The 21,628-nt window shown below is 39.3% G+C and overlaps 1 protein-coding gene across 1 annotated transcript in view; it reads left to right on the plus strand.

The window, feature by feature from the left end:
* Positions 1-2,250: 2,250 nt before the first annotated feature.
* Positions 2,251-21,628, plus strand: part of LOC139465144 (sodium- and chloride-dependent glycine transporter 2-like) — a 53,524-nt gene continuing 34,146 nt past the window's right edge. The window contains exon 1 of the mRNA XM_071246834.1: positions 2,251-2,365. Coding sequence (XP_071102935.1) covers positions 2,251-2,365 — 115 coding nt within the window. The remainder of the gene's footprint in view (positions 2,366-21,628) is intronic.

Raw genomic sequence — 21,628 nt, forward strand, 5'->3', positions numbered from 1 at the left:
TTCCTGCATGATACCCCAGCAGGATTTACGTCATCACTTTAGCTACTGGTGGTTGTGCACAATATTAGCCAATATTAAAACAATACACGGTAATGAGTTGGCTTAAAAACACTGGTTGATGATAGTGACATCGCTTATGCTAGGATGACGTGTCACACAGGGGGACAATAATTTTACGATCCTTTAACCCCCTGGACCGAGACTTCATTAATGTCAGTTGATGATTGATTGGTTGGTTGGTTGGTTGTTTAACGCCGCACTCAGCAATATTCCAGCTATATGACGGCGGTCTGTAAATAATTGAGTCTGGACCAGACAATCCAGTGATTGATATCATAAGCATCGATCCACGCAATTGGGATCGATGACATGCATCAACCAAGTCAGCGAGCCTGACCACCCGATCCCATTAGTCGCCTTTTACGACAAGCATAGTCGCCTTTTACGACAAGCATGGGTTGCTGAAGATCTATTCAGTTGATGACAGCATCACACCAAATTTAAAAACAAGCATTTATTTATTGACATACATATTTACAATTTCATAAAGGAAATTTCATATGCTGCTTAGTAAGTGTAATGTGTAATGATTTTTGTACGGATCACATAATCATTGGCAAAAGATTATGTAAACGTTTAGTTTGTTGCTTACTCTCAGGATGGGCAGAATGTAGTAATAATAGATACAGATTTAGAATCAAGAACAAAAGAAACACGAGTGTATATTGGCGTTGCTGTCGAAAAGACTGTCCAGCCACAATCAACACTTCAAACAGCTTTATCACAACTTATCGTGATGTACGCAACCATCCTGTATATGACAAGGAAGTTGTCATTCAAGAATTCCTCCCAAACCGGAAAACCAAAGTTTGGAGTGAGAGGAAGCCAGTTCTAACAACCCAAACATCTACAAGTATGTAGACGTCAGGAATGGCTCAATATTGTAAATGATTCGATTAAGGTTTATGTGCTCAGCTGCACATGATATTCACGATTCACAGCTGCCGTCTATCCACATAACCATCTCATGTTGCATAATCTCCTGAAGTTTGTTATTCCCTACATTACCATTTATATATTCACATATTAAGTGCTGACCACGAACCATCTGGTGATTAATAACAATTGGTTTGGAATTACCAAAAGATGATGACTGAAGTTAATATTGCCTCACGTGATCTTTCCAAAGCATCCCGGGGCGGTCGGGTAGCCTAGTGGTTAAAGCGTTCGCTCGTCACGCCGACGACCCGGGTTCGATTCCCGACATGGGTGCAATGTGTAAATGCCCATTTCTGGTGTCCCCCGCCGTGATATTGCTGGAATATTGCTAAAAGCGGCGATGAAATAGTTATGGATTAGAGTTAATTCTTCCTAAGAGCGAATATCCGAGGATTCGATCTTGAACGGTTCAACATGATGAAGTTACTTGACGTTTCCGAATGTGACATCATACGTTTACAAAATAATTTCTGGCTGCCAAAACAAACGAGAACAGTTGAAGAGTTTTTTTTAAAACAGGATAGTTTTGTCTGACGACATTGTCCAGATCATTGAAGCTAACGGTATAGTCATGATAGTCATGAAAACAACAGGCAAGATGGCGCCCGGCCACATGCTAACCACATGGTTGTTGGAATCTCAAAGAATATATATTTTTGAACCTTAAGCTTATCTTGCACTAGAGAAGTTAATGTAGACAGACGTGCTTGTTGTTATCCCGGTTCCCGCCAAAAGAAATACAATTAACCCAGGGCATTATCATTTCACGCACAATGTCTGATAGATACCTTCGACACAACCCCAAATAAAATCTACATTTGATGGTATCTTGCTTTCTCTTCATTCCATTTTCTGGGTTAATGTACAAATAATTAAGAAATTGGTTTTCAATGAGGATCCAAACACATTTTTGTACAATGCATTTGACTACGATTCGTAAATATGACCACAGAGGGCACTGAGTTCTACATTTGTTTCATGGTAATTGAGTCACTTAATATGGTAATTAAGTCACTTAAAATGGTAATTTAGACACTTAATAATGCCATGTCTATATGGGTCCATGCACTTTTATGATTTTACAGGTTTATTTCCTAGCAGTGATATTTAACGTCTATCTGTTGGCTTTATTTATTCCATTACTACCTCTTTATCACGCTGGCTCGCTGATGCAGCAACAGCGGTAAACGCGTCGTCTATTTGCGTTATTATAGTGGAATTCAACAGTAGCGTTTTTATCTCGTTCCAGCTATGGCACCTGAACGTTGGCGTCACCACTTGGACTACCTCATCACCCTCCTCGGTGGCAGTATAGGCTCTGGTTCACTCATCAAGTTCCCGTATTTATGTATGCGAAACGGCGGAGGTAAGTAGTGAGTGAGGGAGTTAAAATTTAACGTCGCATCGGCATTGCTTCTGCCATAGGTTAGGTTTATTGTTTAACGCCGCACTCAGCAATATTCCAGCTATAATGCAGCGGTCTGTAAATAATCGAGTCTGGACCAGACAATCCGGTGATCGATATCATGAGCATCGATCCATGCAATTGGGATCGATGACATGCATCAACCAAGTCGGCGAGCCTGACCACCCGATCCAGCTAGTCGCCTCTTACTGTTTCAGCCATATAGCGACGAGACTATATAGCGATTTATTTACAGTTGAGCAATTTATGGGCAGTAATATTTAAAAACAATTTAGGAAATATATCTGAGTATAACACCATGATGTATGCAGTTTTAAAACGGAGGTAAGTAACATTGTACAATGCTTTTCTTCGTCAAACATACTAAACAATTTGACTGATAACTCAACAAAATTCCAACTATATGGCGGCGGTCTGTAAATAATCGAGTCTGACCAGACAATCCAGTGATTAATGTCATGAGCATCGACCTACGCAATTGGGATCGATGACATGCATCAACCAAGTCAGCGAGCCTGACCACCCGATCCCGTTAGTCGCCTTTTACGGCAAGCATGGGTTGCTGAGGACCTATTCTACCCCGGAATGTTTGATATGAACTAGGTACACCGAAGTGCAAAGTTGGTTCAAGTGCGGTGGTGTAGGACGTGCCAAAAGGTGTCTGACAAATAGATGCAAATAATACGAGGCAGGTTTAAGATGCAACAGCAGGTATATTAATCACACAGTATTATATTACACACACAGTGACTTAATTTCACTGATCACAACGTCGTAGAGTTCGTAGAGCATTTCTAACACGTGCTAACAATTTCCCTGCTTCTAATATTATTCTAAAAAGGCAAAGATGAACAAATAACAACCTGAAGTAAAACAAACGTATGAATTAAGAGCTATTAAGATAAACATACTCATGTGCGAATGTTTTTTTACTCGGACTTCTGTGTCGCTAAAGTATATTTTATTTAATTGTCTAGAACATTGTTCGATTGTAATTCCAATTATACCCTATCCGAGAGTGATGGGCATTTTCAAATTTTAAAAATATGGACACTTATAGATAAATACATCTACTCTTCTTTTCATAATACATATATGATACATTTTGCTAAAATCAGAACACCAAGATTTCAAAATGCATTCTGAAATTGTATTATATAGAATATTCTATCGTCCTTGTCTCGAGCTCCACATTTGGTTTCTATTGTCCATTATATTTGCAATTGATTTACATCCTAGCATGTCCATGTTACTGTGTGTGGCTCCACTGTCCACGATAGTTTATTATTATGATGTTTATTACACAATTCAAGGGCGGGGACTAGTGACGACTACCGCATGTGAGACGAAGGGCGGTAAAAGGGGCAAGCAGAGATGGTAGGGATAGTTGATCTTGACGATAGATAAAGGAGATCATATAAATGCGCAGACACACTGTGAAACAATATGTACTACACACAAAAATTATGGGAACACCAAAATATTCTGTTATAAAAAGGAACATTTAATGACATGTGATCGTATCATTAAAATTGTGCATTAGCAGATTATCAAGCTTCAAAACAAAAACATTTACAGGTAGCTGTCATTGAAAAGCACACACGAACAAGTCGAATAAGAAATTGGGGGTCAAAAATGGAAATCACAATGTCAATAGCGAGTGTGTCCTCCACGTTGATTGATGCATTCGGTGCATCTTCGCCTCATGGATATTGCAAGGGTGCAAAGGGTAGCCTGTGGAATCGCATGTCATTCCATTTGGAGCCACTGAACCAGAACCTGAAGAGCTGGTGCAACTCCATGATTGTCCCCTACAGGTCGTCCCAGAACATCCCAAAGATGCTCAATTGGAGCCAAATCCGGTGGATATGCTGGCCGCTGCAACACAGTCACATAGTTCTGTTGCAGGAAGTCTCTAACGACTCTAGCCCGATGTGGTCTGGCATTGTCATCTTGCAGGATTGCTCCTGGACCAATGTTGTTCAACTGTGGTAGGACAAGAGGGCGCAAAATCTCGTCACGATACCTCACTCCATTCAAATTGCCTTGAACAAGATTGAACAATGGACCATTGTTGATTATCCCATCTCAAATGTGCCCTGGCCCAGGCAAGTCTTGCAGCTCGGTGAAGAGGACGAAGATGAGGACGTACAGCTGGACGACGTGACCTTAAATTAGCAGCTCTGAGGCGGTTCCTGATGGTCGATACGCTTACGTTGGTTTGTGTTGCTTGTCGGAGTTGCAGTCTCAAAGCACTGGCTGTTGTGAACCGGTTCCGAAGGGCCTGCAGCACAACGTATCGGTCATCTGCCCTAGATGATATTCTGGGTCTACCAGAATGCGGTCTGTCCTGCACTTCCCTCAGTCTGTGAATGACAGGCGGTGACACTTGAAGACGACGGGCAACATTCCTTATTGATGCACCATCTTGTAGCCACGCTATGGCCCTACTCCTGTCGTGAATGCTTAACGGTCTTCGCTGGGGCATGTTTAAGGAAATGTGTAACTTCACAGTGTCTGCAGCTTCTTTATAAAGAAAAGTTGCCACCAACTGCATGGGAATTCTGACTTTCACGTGCACTAGGTTGTTGTGTTTTGGCGTTTTAATTTGACATGGCGAGGGAGTCTTTCCTGTTTTAGCATTTAATCAATTTGACCAAATTCTTCAAAAAATGAAGCACTTGCAAAAATGCATGACTCAACACGTTATTTAAAGTGCCCTCAGTGCACACAAAAAGTTGCATTTACTGAAGTTCATAAATGACCAAGCCACGTTAAGTTTTCTACATGGCTATGAAATTTAGGGGTGTTCCCATAATTGTTGTGTGTAGTATATTTAAACATTCTTTCTAAAAAGAATTAAATAAATATTCGACCTATTCCTAAAATCCGTCGCTTATACATGTACAGTTATTATATGAAGATGTTCCATACTTTATATTATATACATCTATGTATTCAAGGTTATAGAAACGCGTTACTTTTGTCATAACTATGTCTGCGTTAGTGCAGACAACCACATTTATATCAGTCAGACGTTGATGTCTCTTTCTATTTACTTGTTTTTGGACCGGCTCCGTGGTCTAGTAGTAGAGAGTCCGCCCGGAGAGCGGAAGGTCCGATCCCCGGCCGCGTCATACCAAAAGACGTTAAAAGATGGTACTTGTTGTTACCCTGTCTGGCGCACGGCGTTAAGGGGCTAAAACAAGGACTGGTCGGCTCGGAGTCAGTATACTGTGTCGAAGTGGGGTATTCATGTTAAACTGCGGCATGGTATCTCAGTGAGCTAGCCCTATAAATCGGCATCAGTCCGGACTAGTACAAGCACAAACACACACACACGTGCATGCACGTCGCTATATATATGCAATTATCTTGGACGCGACGTTAAACCCCATTTCACCTCACCCCACCTACTTGTTTTGGTATTGAGTGGGTCTTGGAGTAATTAATACTTTACTTTTTTGTAAAAGATCAGTTTTGTTTTTCATATTTAGTAATGGGGGTTATAAACATTGTGCTTAGATTTTCCCTATATTGTGTCCATTCTGTGGTATAGTCATTTCATGACCCACCTTTTGATATCAGGGCCAGATGCCATCGGCCTATTAATCATGATGCTCGGTTAAACACACCCATAACAAAAGGTGCACCTTGTACTAAAAATATGAACAACCGCATATACATGTGTTTTTTCTCTTCTTTGAGATTCCAACCTATGAACAGCGGTTGCAAGACTAAGGACCGTAACGTGCTTACATGCAGTCAATAGCGGCGCCCTAGCATTTCAAATTTCAAGAATGTTTGGACATTATATAAAACCCATAAACCCATTAATCAGAGGCATCAGTATGTACAGAGTTAAGTGTTCTCATAATAATGGGTAATAGTATTATCATATTAGGTGCCATCGTGTCAAGGAAAACTATATGAAGATACAGTTAGGCAATCAATTATTATCCATAAAGATAAATCTGCTATAACTCAATCAGACTCTTTTCTTAAAATTCAAACCTTAATATCACAATTATCAGTATGTAACAAATTGTGTTCTCCACCAGATACTCAGTTAAACCGATTTCCTGTTTAGTCCTGTATGAGTTAGATTAGTTTGCATGTTACGCTTCAACGCAGAAGTGTTGTTGTCGTCTTCTGCAGTAAAATTGCGGATAATCCGCGGATAAGTTGCAAATAATTCGCGAATTATCTGAATAATTTTATTGTTTTATGGCACTAATTAGGAGGTTTTTGGGACTATCACGCCGCCAACGCGTTGCGGGCCATGGCAATTGTCTCCATACACACTATGCATACTATGATGCTACACTGTGAATGCATTCCATGGGCAGGTTATGTAATATGTGATAAATACATGTAATATATCCCTGCTCTAATAATGCTGTCAATAAATATTCTTATTGACATGAATATTTGATTTATGATCAACTTGCATCGTGTCTCTTGCCTGGTACAAATCTACATACATACATTTAAACACTAGCATATACGGTGTGATGAATACCATAAGCATTTTGGTTATATCACAGATGATGTATGTACATATACATGTACTGCGGTCGCTATATGGCTGAGATAATGCTGATTCGACGTTAGATTTTAACTCACTCACTCACATGGTCTGCGGTTGGTTCGTTGGTTTTTTAACGCTGCACTCAGCAATATTCCAGCTATATGACGGCGGTCTGTAAATAATAGAGTCTGGACCAGACAATCCAGTGATTAATATTATGAGCATCGATCCACGCAACTGGGATGGATGACATGCATCAACCAAGTAAGCGAGCCTGACCACCCGATCACGTTAGTCGCGTTTTACGCCAAGCATAGGGCGACTAACGGGATCGGGTGGTCAGGCTCGCTGACTTGGTTGATGCATGTCATCCATCCCAATTGCGTGGATCGATGCTCATGTTAATCACTTCGGTTAAAACCACATGTCATGTACATATATGGAGGGACGTCCTCATTAGTCTGGCCACACAGCTAACGTTGATAACAATATGAAGTGCATTACATTTACTCATACAAACCTGATTATTTTATACGCATTTGCATTAGACACATATTCCCATGTTATTTAAATAAAAAACAACTATATCACATAGATCCTTCTGTGCAAACTAGCTAGGAAGGCAAGGAAAAAACTGAACAATATTTACCTCGCCATCCTATGGTCTTTGAATAAAATTAAAATTAAAATACTAAATGCTAAAGCACGGCGTACATTTAAACAAAAAAAACGTCAGTCTTGGCAAACTTATGTCTCCACGATAAATTCACGTACGCCGATGTCTAAGGTGGGGAACATGATTCAGAAAATAAAAGGTTAGAGTTCTAAATCTAGTATCCACCATCTCAAAATGGAAATGAATTATTAATCGATTCTTCTGATATGGCCAATACAATTGGTGAAACTTTGGCTTAACATTCTTCCTCCCCGAAATATGTCCCTTAATTCCAAAAATAACAAAGCAGCAAGAAAAGAAACCTATAAATTTTAATTCAGATAATGGGGAACATTACAATGAAATATGTTCCATCCATGAGCTCATTACTGCGCTTGGGCAGGCTCATGCTACTGCTGCGGGGTCTGATATTATACATTATCAACTCTTAAAACATAAACATCATGTTTAGAAACCCCATTAACAATATTTGACAAAATTTGGACGTCAGGAGAATTTCCTTCTTCATGGCGAGAAGCTATTATTGTTCCTATACCGAAACCTGGACGTGATCATACTGATCCTCCAGTTATCGACCTATTTCATTAACCAGCTGTGTTTCTAAAACCATGCAACGCATGGTCAATAACAGATGAACATGGTACTTGGAATCAAAAGATTTAATGACAATATTCAATGTGGTTTCCGTAAAAATCGCAGTACCATTGGCCATTTAGTTCGATTGGAGTCATTCGTTAAGAATGCCATTATAAACAAACAACATGCAGTGTCTATCTTTTCGATCTAGAAAAAGCATATGACACTACATGCACTGCAAACACGAAAACGTCGTTTTTTTCCGTATATGGTCATTGGACGGAAAAACGACTAAATATTCATTAAAATTGATTAATTGGTCAGCGTCTAGAAAGTGTCCAGAAAAGGGTCGAGTTTTTCAAGCGTAAAATGGACGGAAAAACGATGCTTTTTGCTCCGCCTTGTACAACTGTTAACGGCCAATCAGATGGCGCTGGTCCCCCGACGCACGTGATGTCCAAGGCTTCCTTTCGGAAGCTTTAGGTTTCGTATTTCTGGCATGCCTTGCTCTAGTATCTCTCGCGCGCAGTGCAGCGAGATTTGCTGATAAGCTAGTTTTAGGATATGTTACATGTTAATGGAATTCAGACACGCGCCAAGAAGTCAAACCAAACAATGTTACTAAGTTTATTGTGGTAACGGCTATGTACAGTTACCCCTATCGGATAATGGGTTGTGTTTCATTTGGTTATAACAATAACTATTTTTTTAATGTGAAGTTTACAAGATATACGACTTGGACGCGAGGTCGGTCTCATGACGTTCTTCACGTGACTGTATTCTTGAAAAGGCGTAAACACTGACTACTTCCACATTCCTGGGGAAAACCCTTGGAATTCCCTAGTACGAATTCATACAGAAGCGTGGTTGCAAGCCCATTTAAGGATACCCTCGCTACAACCCATCCCAGAGAGAAAAAAACACGAAAAAAAATCCAAACTGTCGCAGTGACAATTTACAGAAATCTATGAATTTACCTTAGTATCTATTTGACACATCTTCACAATCACCTTTCAATGATCGGCCAATTGATCAGTGATGCCAAAGGCTTGAAATAGCCACAGGTTAATTAACAACTTCGAAAATATCTCCCGTCACGTTTATCGTGTCGGCCATTTTGACGTATTGTACTTGATGTAAATGTATTACGACGCTCTGTCATTGTAATTGACTTACTGAGGTAATTCTGTAAAAGATCTTCTCATCTAATGAGGATATTGTTTGGAATATATTTCTTGTAAACATACTTAAACATGTGTTCCTCGCTTTGGGGGGAACTATTTTATTCCGGGGTGGCCCATTAAATCTAGTAGTAAGTCAAGGCACCATGCGTGATCTGTTATTTTATGTGTTTAAATTACGATTTGGGGCGTTAATAAAATACACTGACGCAAGTATATTCTATTCAAATCAATTGGATAATTGAATATGCTTTCTTTTACATATTACATAACATCACTGCACAAAATATGAACAGTTGCAGTAACACACTACGGTAATCGCATCAAACATCATTTTCAACTGTACAGTATATCAGTATTTCAGTTATATCATGGTGTATCAGACTGATGTGGGATAAAAATCCGAAGTGGTTCAGGTCATCCAATGGGTGTTCGGGAAAAGGTGAGCGTATACTGCCACACAAGTGGCACCCGTCACAAACACATGCAAGGACAAGTCAATTGTTCACCTGAACAAAGCACGGAAACACACAATGATGCCCGTCCTCAGTTTTACCGAGCATGTAAATTATTTTGTCCGTCAAAAACATGGACGAGTATAAACAATATGTTCATTCACGTAATACATGTCATACATTTGACAAAATGTATTGACTCGGAGCATTATTGTTAATCACAGCGTATGCATTTGAACTCATCACCCATCCCATTATTGATAACCCTTCTTGAAGATCTATGAAATCAGAAGCTGCAACACTCTATCTTTTAACTGGCATGTCAGACTTCTATTTCATTACTCAGTTTTATTTGCACGGATTACTATGGAAGGGACATTGTCTCGTTGTCGCATTGTCGCATTGACGCCTTTACAAAAACAAGCAAAACGTGTCAAAATTAACAAAAGCGCGACAATTGGCCATTTGTCGCATTGTCGCGTGTTCGCATTGTCGCTCTTTGATAATCCTTTTCTTTATTTTACAAAAGGGCGACGATGCCGTAACGAGACATTTTCAAGGTCAAAATATGTCTCGTTGTCGCATTGTCGCCCCATCACAAATGTGTATAAAAGGCGTAAAGTTCAGTTATTGTTACAGTTAGGAAGTTCAAACTGATAAATGTACGTCTTGAAATGAAAACAGTCCGTCCGCGAGTCCATAAAGTTTTATTGTGAGCTCTTCTCTAAAAGTGCTTAGTGTTCAACTCCCAGTTCCAAACACGTAGTACCTCCTCAATAATCCACATACCTCCAGTGCAGTGGTCTTCCGGAAGATCTTACTCTTGACCGTATTAGACAACTGACGAGGGCATTGCCTAAAAGTAGGGCCGGGCCGGGCCAAGACGGGCCAAAGTGTTATTGGCTAATTACTTCATTATCGGCGATCATATATTATTATTGATGCAACATACACACATGACATTAATGAACAATCACCAACCAAAAACGTGAAACATAATTAGGTATTTCGGAGTAAATCGCTTGAAATCCAGAAAGTGGAGCTGTGTGTAAGCGTCGCTGATCTAGGTAACATGTAAAAGAGCAATCGTTAAACGAAATAAGATTTGAAACGTATCAAATACTTCTAGCTCTCGCGATATAAATTTCCATCTGTCGGCATAGTGTTTATATTTATAGGATAGTACTATATCTATGTAAATACCACTTAATAATGTCACTGTTCATCGTGTATAAAGCAGACACGTTGGTTAAAGTAGACCTCTTCTCCCCATACTCTCAACAGTCTCACAAGTGTTCGGTCCAACTCGGCCCGGGCTGTCAAAATCAACTTAAACCTCACAGATGTAACATGAAATGGATTCACACCTATAGATTAGTATTATATCTACCTAAATATCTCTTTATAGTGTCTCAGATCGCGTTTTTTAAAGAAAACAAGGTGCTCAAAGTGAAGCCCTTTTCCCTCTACATTCTCAACATAGTCTCTATCAGAAGTGGTGCTCGGTCCGACTTGTCCCGGGCTGTCAAAATCAATTATACACACAGATGTATCATCAAATGTGTTAATATCTGTAGCTTAGTATTGTATCTACATATAAAACACTTTATAATGTCACAGTACATCGTATTTAAAGAAAACAAGGTGCTCAAAGTGAAGCCCTTTCCCCTCTAGATTCTCAACATAGTCTCTAACAGAAGTGTTTGGTTTGTGGTAGGTCCGACTTGGCCCGGGCTGTCAAAATCAACTTTAAACGCACAGCTGTATCATCAATGTAGAGGGAAAAGGGCTTCACTTTGAGCACCAAGTTTTCTTTACATACCGCGATCTGAGACACTATAAAGTGGTATACAGGTAGATATTATATCATTTTGTCTTGGAACATCTATAAGATGTACAGCTACATGTATTTACCAAAAGAAAGAATCTACGTTTTTACTTCATTAAATAAACATTCACTCATTGAACATCTCCAACAGTTTTGTCCATGTTGAGATCCACTGAAATGGTTAGTTCACTTGTTACATTTATATAGAACAGAACGATATTTGTGATTAAATATGATTGTGGATACATTTACCTAGGCTATATTTTAAAATTCAACAATAGCTTGCGTGTGGTTTGTTTGGAAGCATAAAATCAACTATTGTTTGTAAAAACCATTTGTGTGTGTTAATATATATGTTTTTTAAAGGAAGAGGTGTTTGAATAAATAATTATTTGTGTGTTCACAAACCCCTATCATGTAATTATATTTTCCTGAATAACATGTTGTTTGCATGTAAAATAAATGTCCCTGTTCACCTATGTAGAAAGTCGATAAGCGAAATAAGACTGAGTAACAGACTGTGTATTATAGATCCATAGAAATACGATTGCATAGACGATCAATTCAGAATACAACAGGTGTAAAGTGTGGCTAATTGACATGTATCTCGATGACTAATTGAAATGTATTTCGCAGGTAATAATCAATAAACATTGTGACAGAAAAACAAGTGAAGGATTGAGTTGAATTTTAGTTTTGCGAAAAAGGTCCGTGGTTTCTGTGGATGAAACTAAGTTTGACAATGTTGCAAATGATCACCTTCTTTGACTTCATTACGGATTCCTCAACCTGTATCGAGGAGAATTGTTTACAGTTAAGTAAAATTCTAATTAAGATTTCTTAAAGCTGTCACGGTGGCAAATTCAAACTTCGATATCATGGTACACAGTTCTATTGTAAAGTCAGATTGGGAGTTCAAATTGGCGCTATGTATTTTTATCTCGAATTTGAAATAAGCGGTTAAATTTATATGTTTTGTTTGTTTGTTTGTTTTTTTGTTTAACGCCACACTCAGCAATATGCCAGCTATATGACGGAGGTCATGCAAATAATCAAGTCTGGACCTGCCAATCCAGTGATTGACATCCAAACAATTGGGATAAGATGATATGCATCCAATCAACCAAGTCAGCGAGCCTGACATCTCATGTTGTGGATGATAGGGATTTTGTCATGTTTTGAAGAAATGTCATCACTGGCATGCTTTTGATGGTACACAAAACGTAAGCTTTACCTCGAACATGCTAGTTCCGGTCACAAAATATATGCTTTATCTTTTACTGATTTTTGTATTAATAACATTACAACGTTTCTCAAGGTTACAGACTCCAAGGATTCATTAAAGTGCATTTTAAGCACCTAAAATTGACAACTAACACCCTGATCGCAAAACTCCTAACGATTTTTACTAAAAATAGATACGAAAACTTTTGCTGAACCCGAGATTTGAATGACTGACAAATCCGTACTTTCTTGTGTTCTCATACATAAAACTGCAGTGTAAACATGATCTAACATGGCTTAATGTGGAATGTGTCTAGGATTGTAAACTTTCCATATTATTCCAAATTGTATGCATACACATGTGTCATGTCTTTATTTGGTTTTGTGTCTCTACCCGCAAACATATGTGGCAAGATACACCTTCCATGATAGTGGACGATGTGGACACTGACAAAAATGTCTACAACATGTCCAAACATTCCCAAACAGACAGAATCATATGCTTTCTGAAAGTCAATCCAGCACATCGTTGTTGTCGTTGTCGTTTTTGTCGTCTACGTCATCATTATCCTTCAAGGATAGTGGACGGTATGGACACTGGAATATTTCGAATATTTGGAAATGTGTGCATTTTAATTAATATAAACACTATTTTAAGCGTCAGGAAACGGGATTTTTCTTGTCATGAATGGCGAGTATAACAACTTGGGAAGCTAGCTTGACATTTCGTTAGTACGGTCCTCATACTGTCTTTGCCTTGTTTCTCCTGAATCTCATTAGTTTCAAAAGAAACAGATAAATCGGTCATACAATGCTTTCATTGGATTTATCAAAAAGGACCATATCAGGTTTGTTCGCTTGGATACGTCTGACTCTGTATTTGGGCGTATTCCAAAGAATTTTATATGTAATTATCATTTCCCACGACGCCCTCTGCATATTCTGGGTCGTACCATTGATGGTCTCGGAGTCAAAACCACGCAGTACGGTAACAAGAGGATCGAACCATGCCAAAGATACTGTGTTTGTGTCAAGCTGGACATCAACTTTGACACAAAATCACACATTGACGTTTTCGAGTAGCAAGTGACTGGTTCTAGGTCGATTTGATATGGCACTTCGCTTGATTGACACTCATTTCTGTACCGTCCAGCACCATCAACAAAATAAACATTAACATTGATATTCAGTACTGCATCAATGGGTCGTTTAGGAAAATCCATTGAATGACTTGTTTTCAGTCTTGACATGCTTCACAAGAGGATCTTCAGATAAATAAATATGTGCAATAGTGCACGATTAAATTCAATCATGAAAGGCCTCCTTGTTAATCACAACACAGACGTTAAAATATGGTGATCATCCTCATCATAAACAACTATCATCATCATTATCATTATGATGTTTATGTTCCCGTCAGAGTACATCGTATTTAAAGAAAACAAGGTATAGATATAAACACATTTGATGATACAACCGTGAGTTTAAAGTTGATTTTGACAGCCCGGGCCAAGTCGGACCCAACACAAGCCAAACACTTTTGATAGAGACTATGTTGAGAATGTAGAGGGAAAAGGGCTTCACATTGAGCACCTTGTTTTCTTTAAATACAGCGAACCGAGACACTTTAAAGTGGTATATAGGTTAATATTATACTCGTTTATAGATGTGAATACATTTGAATATACATCTGTGAGGTTTAAGTTGATTTTGACCGCCCGGGCCAAGTCGGACCCAACACTTCTGACAGAGATTTTCTTAAGAAAATACAGGAAAAGTGTTTGACTTTAACGGACCAGTTTTCTTTAAATACGATGTACTGAAACATTATAAAGTGGTATATAGGTAGATAAAATACTAATCTATAGATATAAAACACATTTGATGATACATCTATGTGTTTAAAGTAGATTTTGACAGCCCGGACCAAGTAGGACCCAACACAAGCCAAACACTTTTTATAGAGACTATGTCTAGGATGTAGAGGGAAAAGGGCTTCACTTTGAGCACCTTGTTTTCTTTAAGTACAGCCATCTGAGACTCTATAAAGTGGTATTTAGGTGGATATAATACTAATCTTTAGATGTGAACCCATTGATGATATATCTGTAAGGTTTAAGTTGATTTTGACAGGCCAGGCCAAGTCGAACCGAACACTTTTAACAGGGATTTTCTTAATAAAATACAGTAAAAGTGCTTGACTTTAACGGTCCAGTTGTCTTTGAATGCGATATACTGTGACATTATAAAGTGGTGTATAGGTAGATATAACACTATTCTATAGATGTAAATACATTTGAAGATACATATGTGTGTTTAAAGTAGATTTTGACAGCCCGGGCCAAGTCGGACCCAACACAAGCCAAACACTTTTTATAGAGACTATGTTGAGAATGTAGAGGGAAAAGGGCTTCACTTTGAGCACCTTGTTTTCTTTAAGGACAGCGATCTGAGACACTATAAAGTGGTATTTAGGTAGATTTAATACTAATCTATAGATGTAAACACATTTTAAGATACATATGTGTGTTTAAAGTTGATTTTGACAGCCCAGGCCAAGTCGGACCGAACACTACGCTGCTAAAAATGAAACAACCAAGGTGAAAACTACAGCAGAGAAATTGAGAGTGAATATGATCAAGGCTGTAGAACAGTTACGAAGCGAGAATAAAGACATACAGAATGAACTGAATCAATGTAAATCTGTTGTCGAAGGCATAAAGACAAGTCTCAGTACACTGAAAGGGGAAGTAACAAAGGCGAGTGAAAACCAAGCTGTTATGCAAGCTGAATTGGTGACTAAGAAAGTTGATATAGATAAGCTGACAGCCATAACTGTAAAGTTGGACAAAAAGGTTACGGACCTGAGAAAAACTTTAAATGACTCAAAGTTGAAAGTGGATGAAAAGTGCCTCGAAATAACACGGATCTCGGATGATCGTAGTATGGGAATAACGAGTCTGAGGTCAAAAGTCTCGCTCCTGAGCAAAAGTCTTGACGCATTGGAAAGTGACGTCACAGAGGTTGATAAAACGTGTCGCACTAATACAAGGACAGCGACGGATATTAAACGGAAGATGGCGTCTATGGAGAAACAGTTGAAGCTTAAAGCTTCAGAAAAGTCACCACATATGGATGAAATTACAGTATCACAATGTGTAAATGTGATTGAACACACAGAAAATGGGAAGAATAATTCTAACAACAATAGCAACAATCGTGATCATGATACCTTACTTCAATGGAAACATACTGAAAGCAGAGATGCAAACGTGAGTAATTCACATGATGTACAAGATGATGTTACACGCGGACACGATTCTACAGACACTTCGCGAATTGCCACCAACATTACACAGATGGACATGAGTACTCAACATACTAATGGAACGGATGTATCAAAACGAACATACAGTCAGTGTGTACAGGGAAATCACAGCGAGACGTCTTATACTACTCCCATTAGTGACGGGTGTAACCACGTGTCCACATCTCAGGAAAATAATCCCTCCAGGAATGAGAGCAAGACTTTTGTTACTAGTTCCATTGTCAACAGCTATAACCAATCGTCCATACCTCAACCAACGGGAAACACTCCATCTAGAATTGTAGTACATGTTGGCACAGATCAGTGTGCTGCAACGATGGATATACAGGAAGAGTTCCGTGCAGCTCCTGCCAAAGTCAGGACTGCAAGGTTCTATGTGGGTGGAATACACAAGAACAATACAGCAGAATCTGTGAGGCGTTACTTGGAAAAGAAAGCTGTTACTGTTACCTACGTGAGATTTTTTAATCGTGATGAGAAGAGGACAGCATCAGCCCAGGTAAATGTCCTAGCCAAAGATAAAGATAAACTTGAAAGCAAAGACTTCTGGCCCGAAAATATTTTTATGAAGCCGTGGCTATCCCGCGAGCAATTCTGGCAACATATTAATGAAAGAAAGAACAATCAGATGACTTCCCCAGACTCAGAAACACCCGGACTATGTTGATAATGCCCTTGGACCATAACTGTCTTTCATTAATGTGTTGGAATGCTAGAGGCATCATGTCTAGCGTTCCTTATTTAAATGATTGCCTAAATGCTAACTGTGTGGATATCTGTGCAATAGCTGATCACCAGCTTCATGAATATAATCTGTGTTTTATGGATACTATTAACAATGATTACTACTATATTGCCCAAACACCTTTAGAACCAGAGCATTGTACTCGACGAGGCCTTCCTAGTGGTGGTACAGCATTACTTTGTAAGAAATCCATGAAGACCTTTATCAACGAAATCAACTTAGACTGTGATAGAATCTCTGGAATAGAACTGTCCTTTAAACAGGATCACTCCATGTACATCTTCTGTGTATACCTGCCCCCATCAAACCGCCCTGAAGAACTTTATTCTTTTTATGTGGATAATCTAAAAGACATTTGTGATGTATATTCCTTGAAAGGCAGTGTAATAGTGATGGGAGATTTTAATGCCACTGCCCGTGGACCTAGGTACAATCCTGCTCTGAGCAGTCGTGATGGAATTCTGTCGAAATTCCTGACCAGTTCAAATTTGTCCCCTGTGAACATGCAATCTAATTGTGTTGGTCCGATATTTACCTTTCAAGCTTATAATGGAGGTCCAGTCTCTGCCGTCGATTATATAATGATCTCAGAAGACCTCAAAGGACTAGTAGCTACTGCTTGTGTAAAAGATGATAATCCATTCAACGTCTCTGATCACCATCCGGTTCTCTGCACAATTTCATATGACAAGATTCCGACAGATGACGACCAAGGAAATGTCTACACAAAATATTCATGGGATAAAGCACTAGAAGATGGATCGATCCAGGACTATACATATGCAGTCTCACATCTTCTCTGGCCTATTTCTTGCCCCAAGGTTGGATGTACACATGATGATATAGACACCTATAGTGATCAGATAGTCCAGTGTCTAACAGAAGCAAGTGAAATGTATTTACATAAGAAAAAGTTTAAGAAATATCTTAAGCCATACTGGAAAGGTAAAGTTGATATCCTTCATAAGTTCATGTGGAACTGTAGAACTGAATGGATCAATGCTGGGCAACCCCGAGGAAGGGAACACAGCACTTTCAGATGCTATAAGGAAGCAAAAGATAAATTTAGATACGCTTTATTGGAGGCAGCAGCACAGTATGAAAATGAGTACTTTAAACAGATAGATGATTGTGGTGACCTAGATCAGAAGATGTTTTGGACTTTAATTCGACGTGGGAACAGAAAACAACAGATTGCATGCCTTGAAGCAGAAGGTGTGCAAACAAGAAATCCCCAAGAAATCTGTACCACCATGGCAAACCACATGAAACAGGTATCAAGCGATCAAGATGAGCTTCACTTTGATCAAGAGTTTAGGAAGCACATTGAGGCTCACGTGAAAAGAATACGTTTAGACATACAGAGCACTGATCAGTCATCAGTTGATCTTCTAACAAGTCCAGGAGAAATAACATCAATTTGCAAAACCCTAAAACGCAACAAGGCTGCTGGAATGGACAACATATTTTATGAACATCTTCGATATGGTGGAAAATACCTTACAAAGTGCTTGTCAGAACTCTTTAACCTCGTTATTACATCTGGATACATCCCTGCCCAATGGAAAAGAGGCACTATCATTCCGATATTCAAGGGAGGCAACAAGTCTCGCGTGTTACCGGATTCTTATCGAGGGGTAACCCTATTGCCGGTTATATACAAGGTATTTGAAGTCATTGTAAGCAGAAGAATCCCACAGCTCACCAACAGTAAATCCTTTCCATGTATACAACAATGTGGTTTCCAGAAAGGCCTTTCCTCCAGTGACACCTCCTTTATTGTACAAGAATCAATACTTCATTATAAAGAGCGATCGGACGTCATCAACGTAGCCTTCCTAGACAGTTCAAAAGCGTTTGACACAGTATGGCACCAAGGACTTTTATTCAAGCTGTATCATCTTGGAATCCCAGATGCACTGTGGAGGATATTTGACAATAGCTACAAGTTCCTCGAGAGCAGCGTCCTTGTTAATAACACAAGATCATACTGGTTTCCGTTATCAAGAGGTGTTCGGCAAGGAAGCGTCCTGTCGGCAAAACTCTACCTGCTATACATAGATGAACTGTTACAGAAACTGTCCACCAGCAAACTTGGTGCAGTGATCTTGGATATCCATGTAATGGCACCCACTCAAGCGGACGATATAGCAATTGTTAGTCCAGTATCAGCAAATCTGCAGAAGATGGTGACCATCTGTGAAAGATATAGTTCAGACTGGCGGTTTACCTTCTCTCCTTCCAAGAGCCAGATTGTCAGATATAGTGACAGAAAAGCAGCTGCTTCTAGTGTTATACTCTATGGACGTGATATCCCAGTGACAAATGAGCTTAAGCACGTTGGTATTATATTGAACTCTGAATTTAACTCATGGGAGAGAACTCTGGAGAGCTGCTCGAAGATGAAAGCATCAGCCATGGCACTCGTCAAATCGGGACTGCATGAACGCGCTCTAAACCCCATGACAAGCTCAAAACTTATTAAGGCAGTTTGTATTCCAAAGGCTATGTTTGGGTGTGAACTCTGGTCGATGATTTCCAAGGCAGAAATTCTGGCTTTAGAAAGAGCACAGAGGTCCATTCTCAAAATGGCACAGGGACTTCCACGTCATACTAGGTCTGACATAGTTAATGCTCTTCTCGGCTGGCTCCCCATAGAATCATTTATCAACATCAGGAAGCTACTCTTTCTTGGCCACCTCTGTAACTGTTCTAATCATCTGCTTTCTAAGAAGGTTTTTATGACTCGTATCTTCATGTATATGCATAAGTGTTCATCCACAAGTATGGGCTTTGTCCCAGACATATGTCGCATCCTCCACAAGTACTCACTGTACTGTCATCTGGAGGCATTTCTTAGTTCCGGTACATTCCTGGGACGGAATATATGGAAAAGAACAGTCAAAGAAGCCGTGAATACTTTTGAAGTACGAGCATGGCGGGAAAGACTTTCATCAGACCCTGACACTGTGCACTTTAAGAGTATTCATCCGGATGTGACCCCACACGTGGCGTGGAGGATAGCTAGAGACTATCCTGAGTTAAAGGCAGCTGCCTGTTTTGTTGTCCACATGTGTGCGATGTGGAGGCCGGGGAAATTACATGGTACCTGTACACATTGTGGTATTAACTACCATGACTTGCTGACTCACGTACTGTGCCACTGTGCGAGTAAGGAAACAATAAGAGAGAACTTATGGTGTGACATTGTGTGTATAGGTCCCGTTGACATCAGCGTTGAACTCCACAGCAAATCAGACTATGATCTTGTAGCTTGTTTGTTGTCCTGTAAGCCACCTTTGGATACTGATCCAGATACCTGTCGCTCTTACTCACGAAGTGTAATTCGAGGACTCTACCGTTTTCAATATATGGACGGAACTTACTAAGAAAATCCGTTACCACAGTGGTATATGGTGGTATTCTCTGACAAGGTAATTATTGTCATGTATTTATCTTTAATATTATACCTTGTAACTCTCCTATGGAGGAATAAAAGTATATATATATATATAGATGTAAACACATTTGAAGGTAGATTTTTGTGTTTAAAGTAGATTCTGACCGCCCGGGCCAAGTCGGACCCAACACAAGCCAAACACTTCTGATAGAGGCTATGTTGAGAATGTAGAGGGAAAAGGGCTTCACTTTGAGCACCTTGTTTTCTTTAAATACAGCGAACTGAGACACTATAAAGTTGTATATAGGTAGATATAATGATAGTCTATAGATTTAAAGACATTTGATGATACATTTGTGTGTTTCAAGTGCATTTTGACAGCCCGGGCCAAGTCGGACCCAACACAAGCCAAACACTTCTGATAGAGACTATGTCTAGGATGTAGAGGGAAAAGGGCTTCACTTTGAGCACCTTGTTTTCTTTAAAGACGATGTACTGATATATTATAAAGTGGTATATAGGTAGATATAACACTGATCTATAGATGTAAACACATTTGATTATACTCATATGTGTTTAAAGTTGATTTTGACAGCCCGGGCCAAGTCGGACCCAACACAAGCCAAACACTTCTGATAGAGGCTATGTTGAGAATGTAGAGGGAAAAGGGCTTCACTTTGAGCACCTTGTTTTCTTTAAATACAGCGAACTGAGACACTTTAAAGTGGTATATAGGTTAATATCATACTCGTTTATAGATGTGAATACATTTGAATATACATCTGTGAGGTTTAAGTTGATTTTGACCGCCCGGGCCAAGTCGGACCCAACACAAGCCAAACACTTCTGATAGAGACTATGTCTAGGATGTAGAGGGAAAAGGGCTTCACTTTGAGCACCTTGTTTTCTTTAAAGACGATGTACTGATATATAGTAAAGTGGTATATAGGTAGATATAACACTGATCTATAGATGTAAACACATTTGATTATACTTCTATGTGTTTAAAGTTGATTTTGACAGCCCGGGCCAAGTCGGACCCAACACAAGCCAAGCACTTTTTATAGAGACTATGTTGAGAATGTAGAGGTAAAGGGCTTCACTTTGAGCACCTTGTTTTCTTTAAATACAGCGAACTGAGACACTATAAAGTTGTATATAGGTAGGTATAGTGCTAGTCTATAGATTTAAAGACATTTGATGATACATTTGTGTGTTTAAAGTGCATTTTGACAGCCCGGGCCAAGTCGGACCCAACA

This window comes from Haliotis cracherodii, unplaced genomic scaffold, assembly GCF_022045235.1.
Source record: "Haliotis cracherodii isolate W230 unplaced genomic scaffold, xgHalCrac1.p SCAF_17, whole genome shotgun sequence".
Taxonomy (NCBI): Eukaryota; Metazoa; Mollusca; class Gastropoda; order Lepetellida; family Haliotidae; genus Haliotis; species Haliotis cracherodii.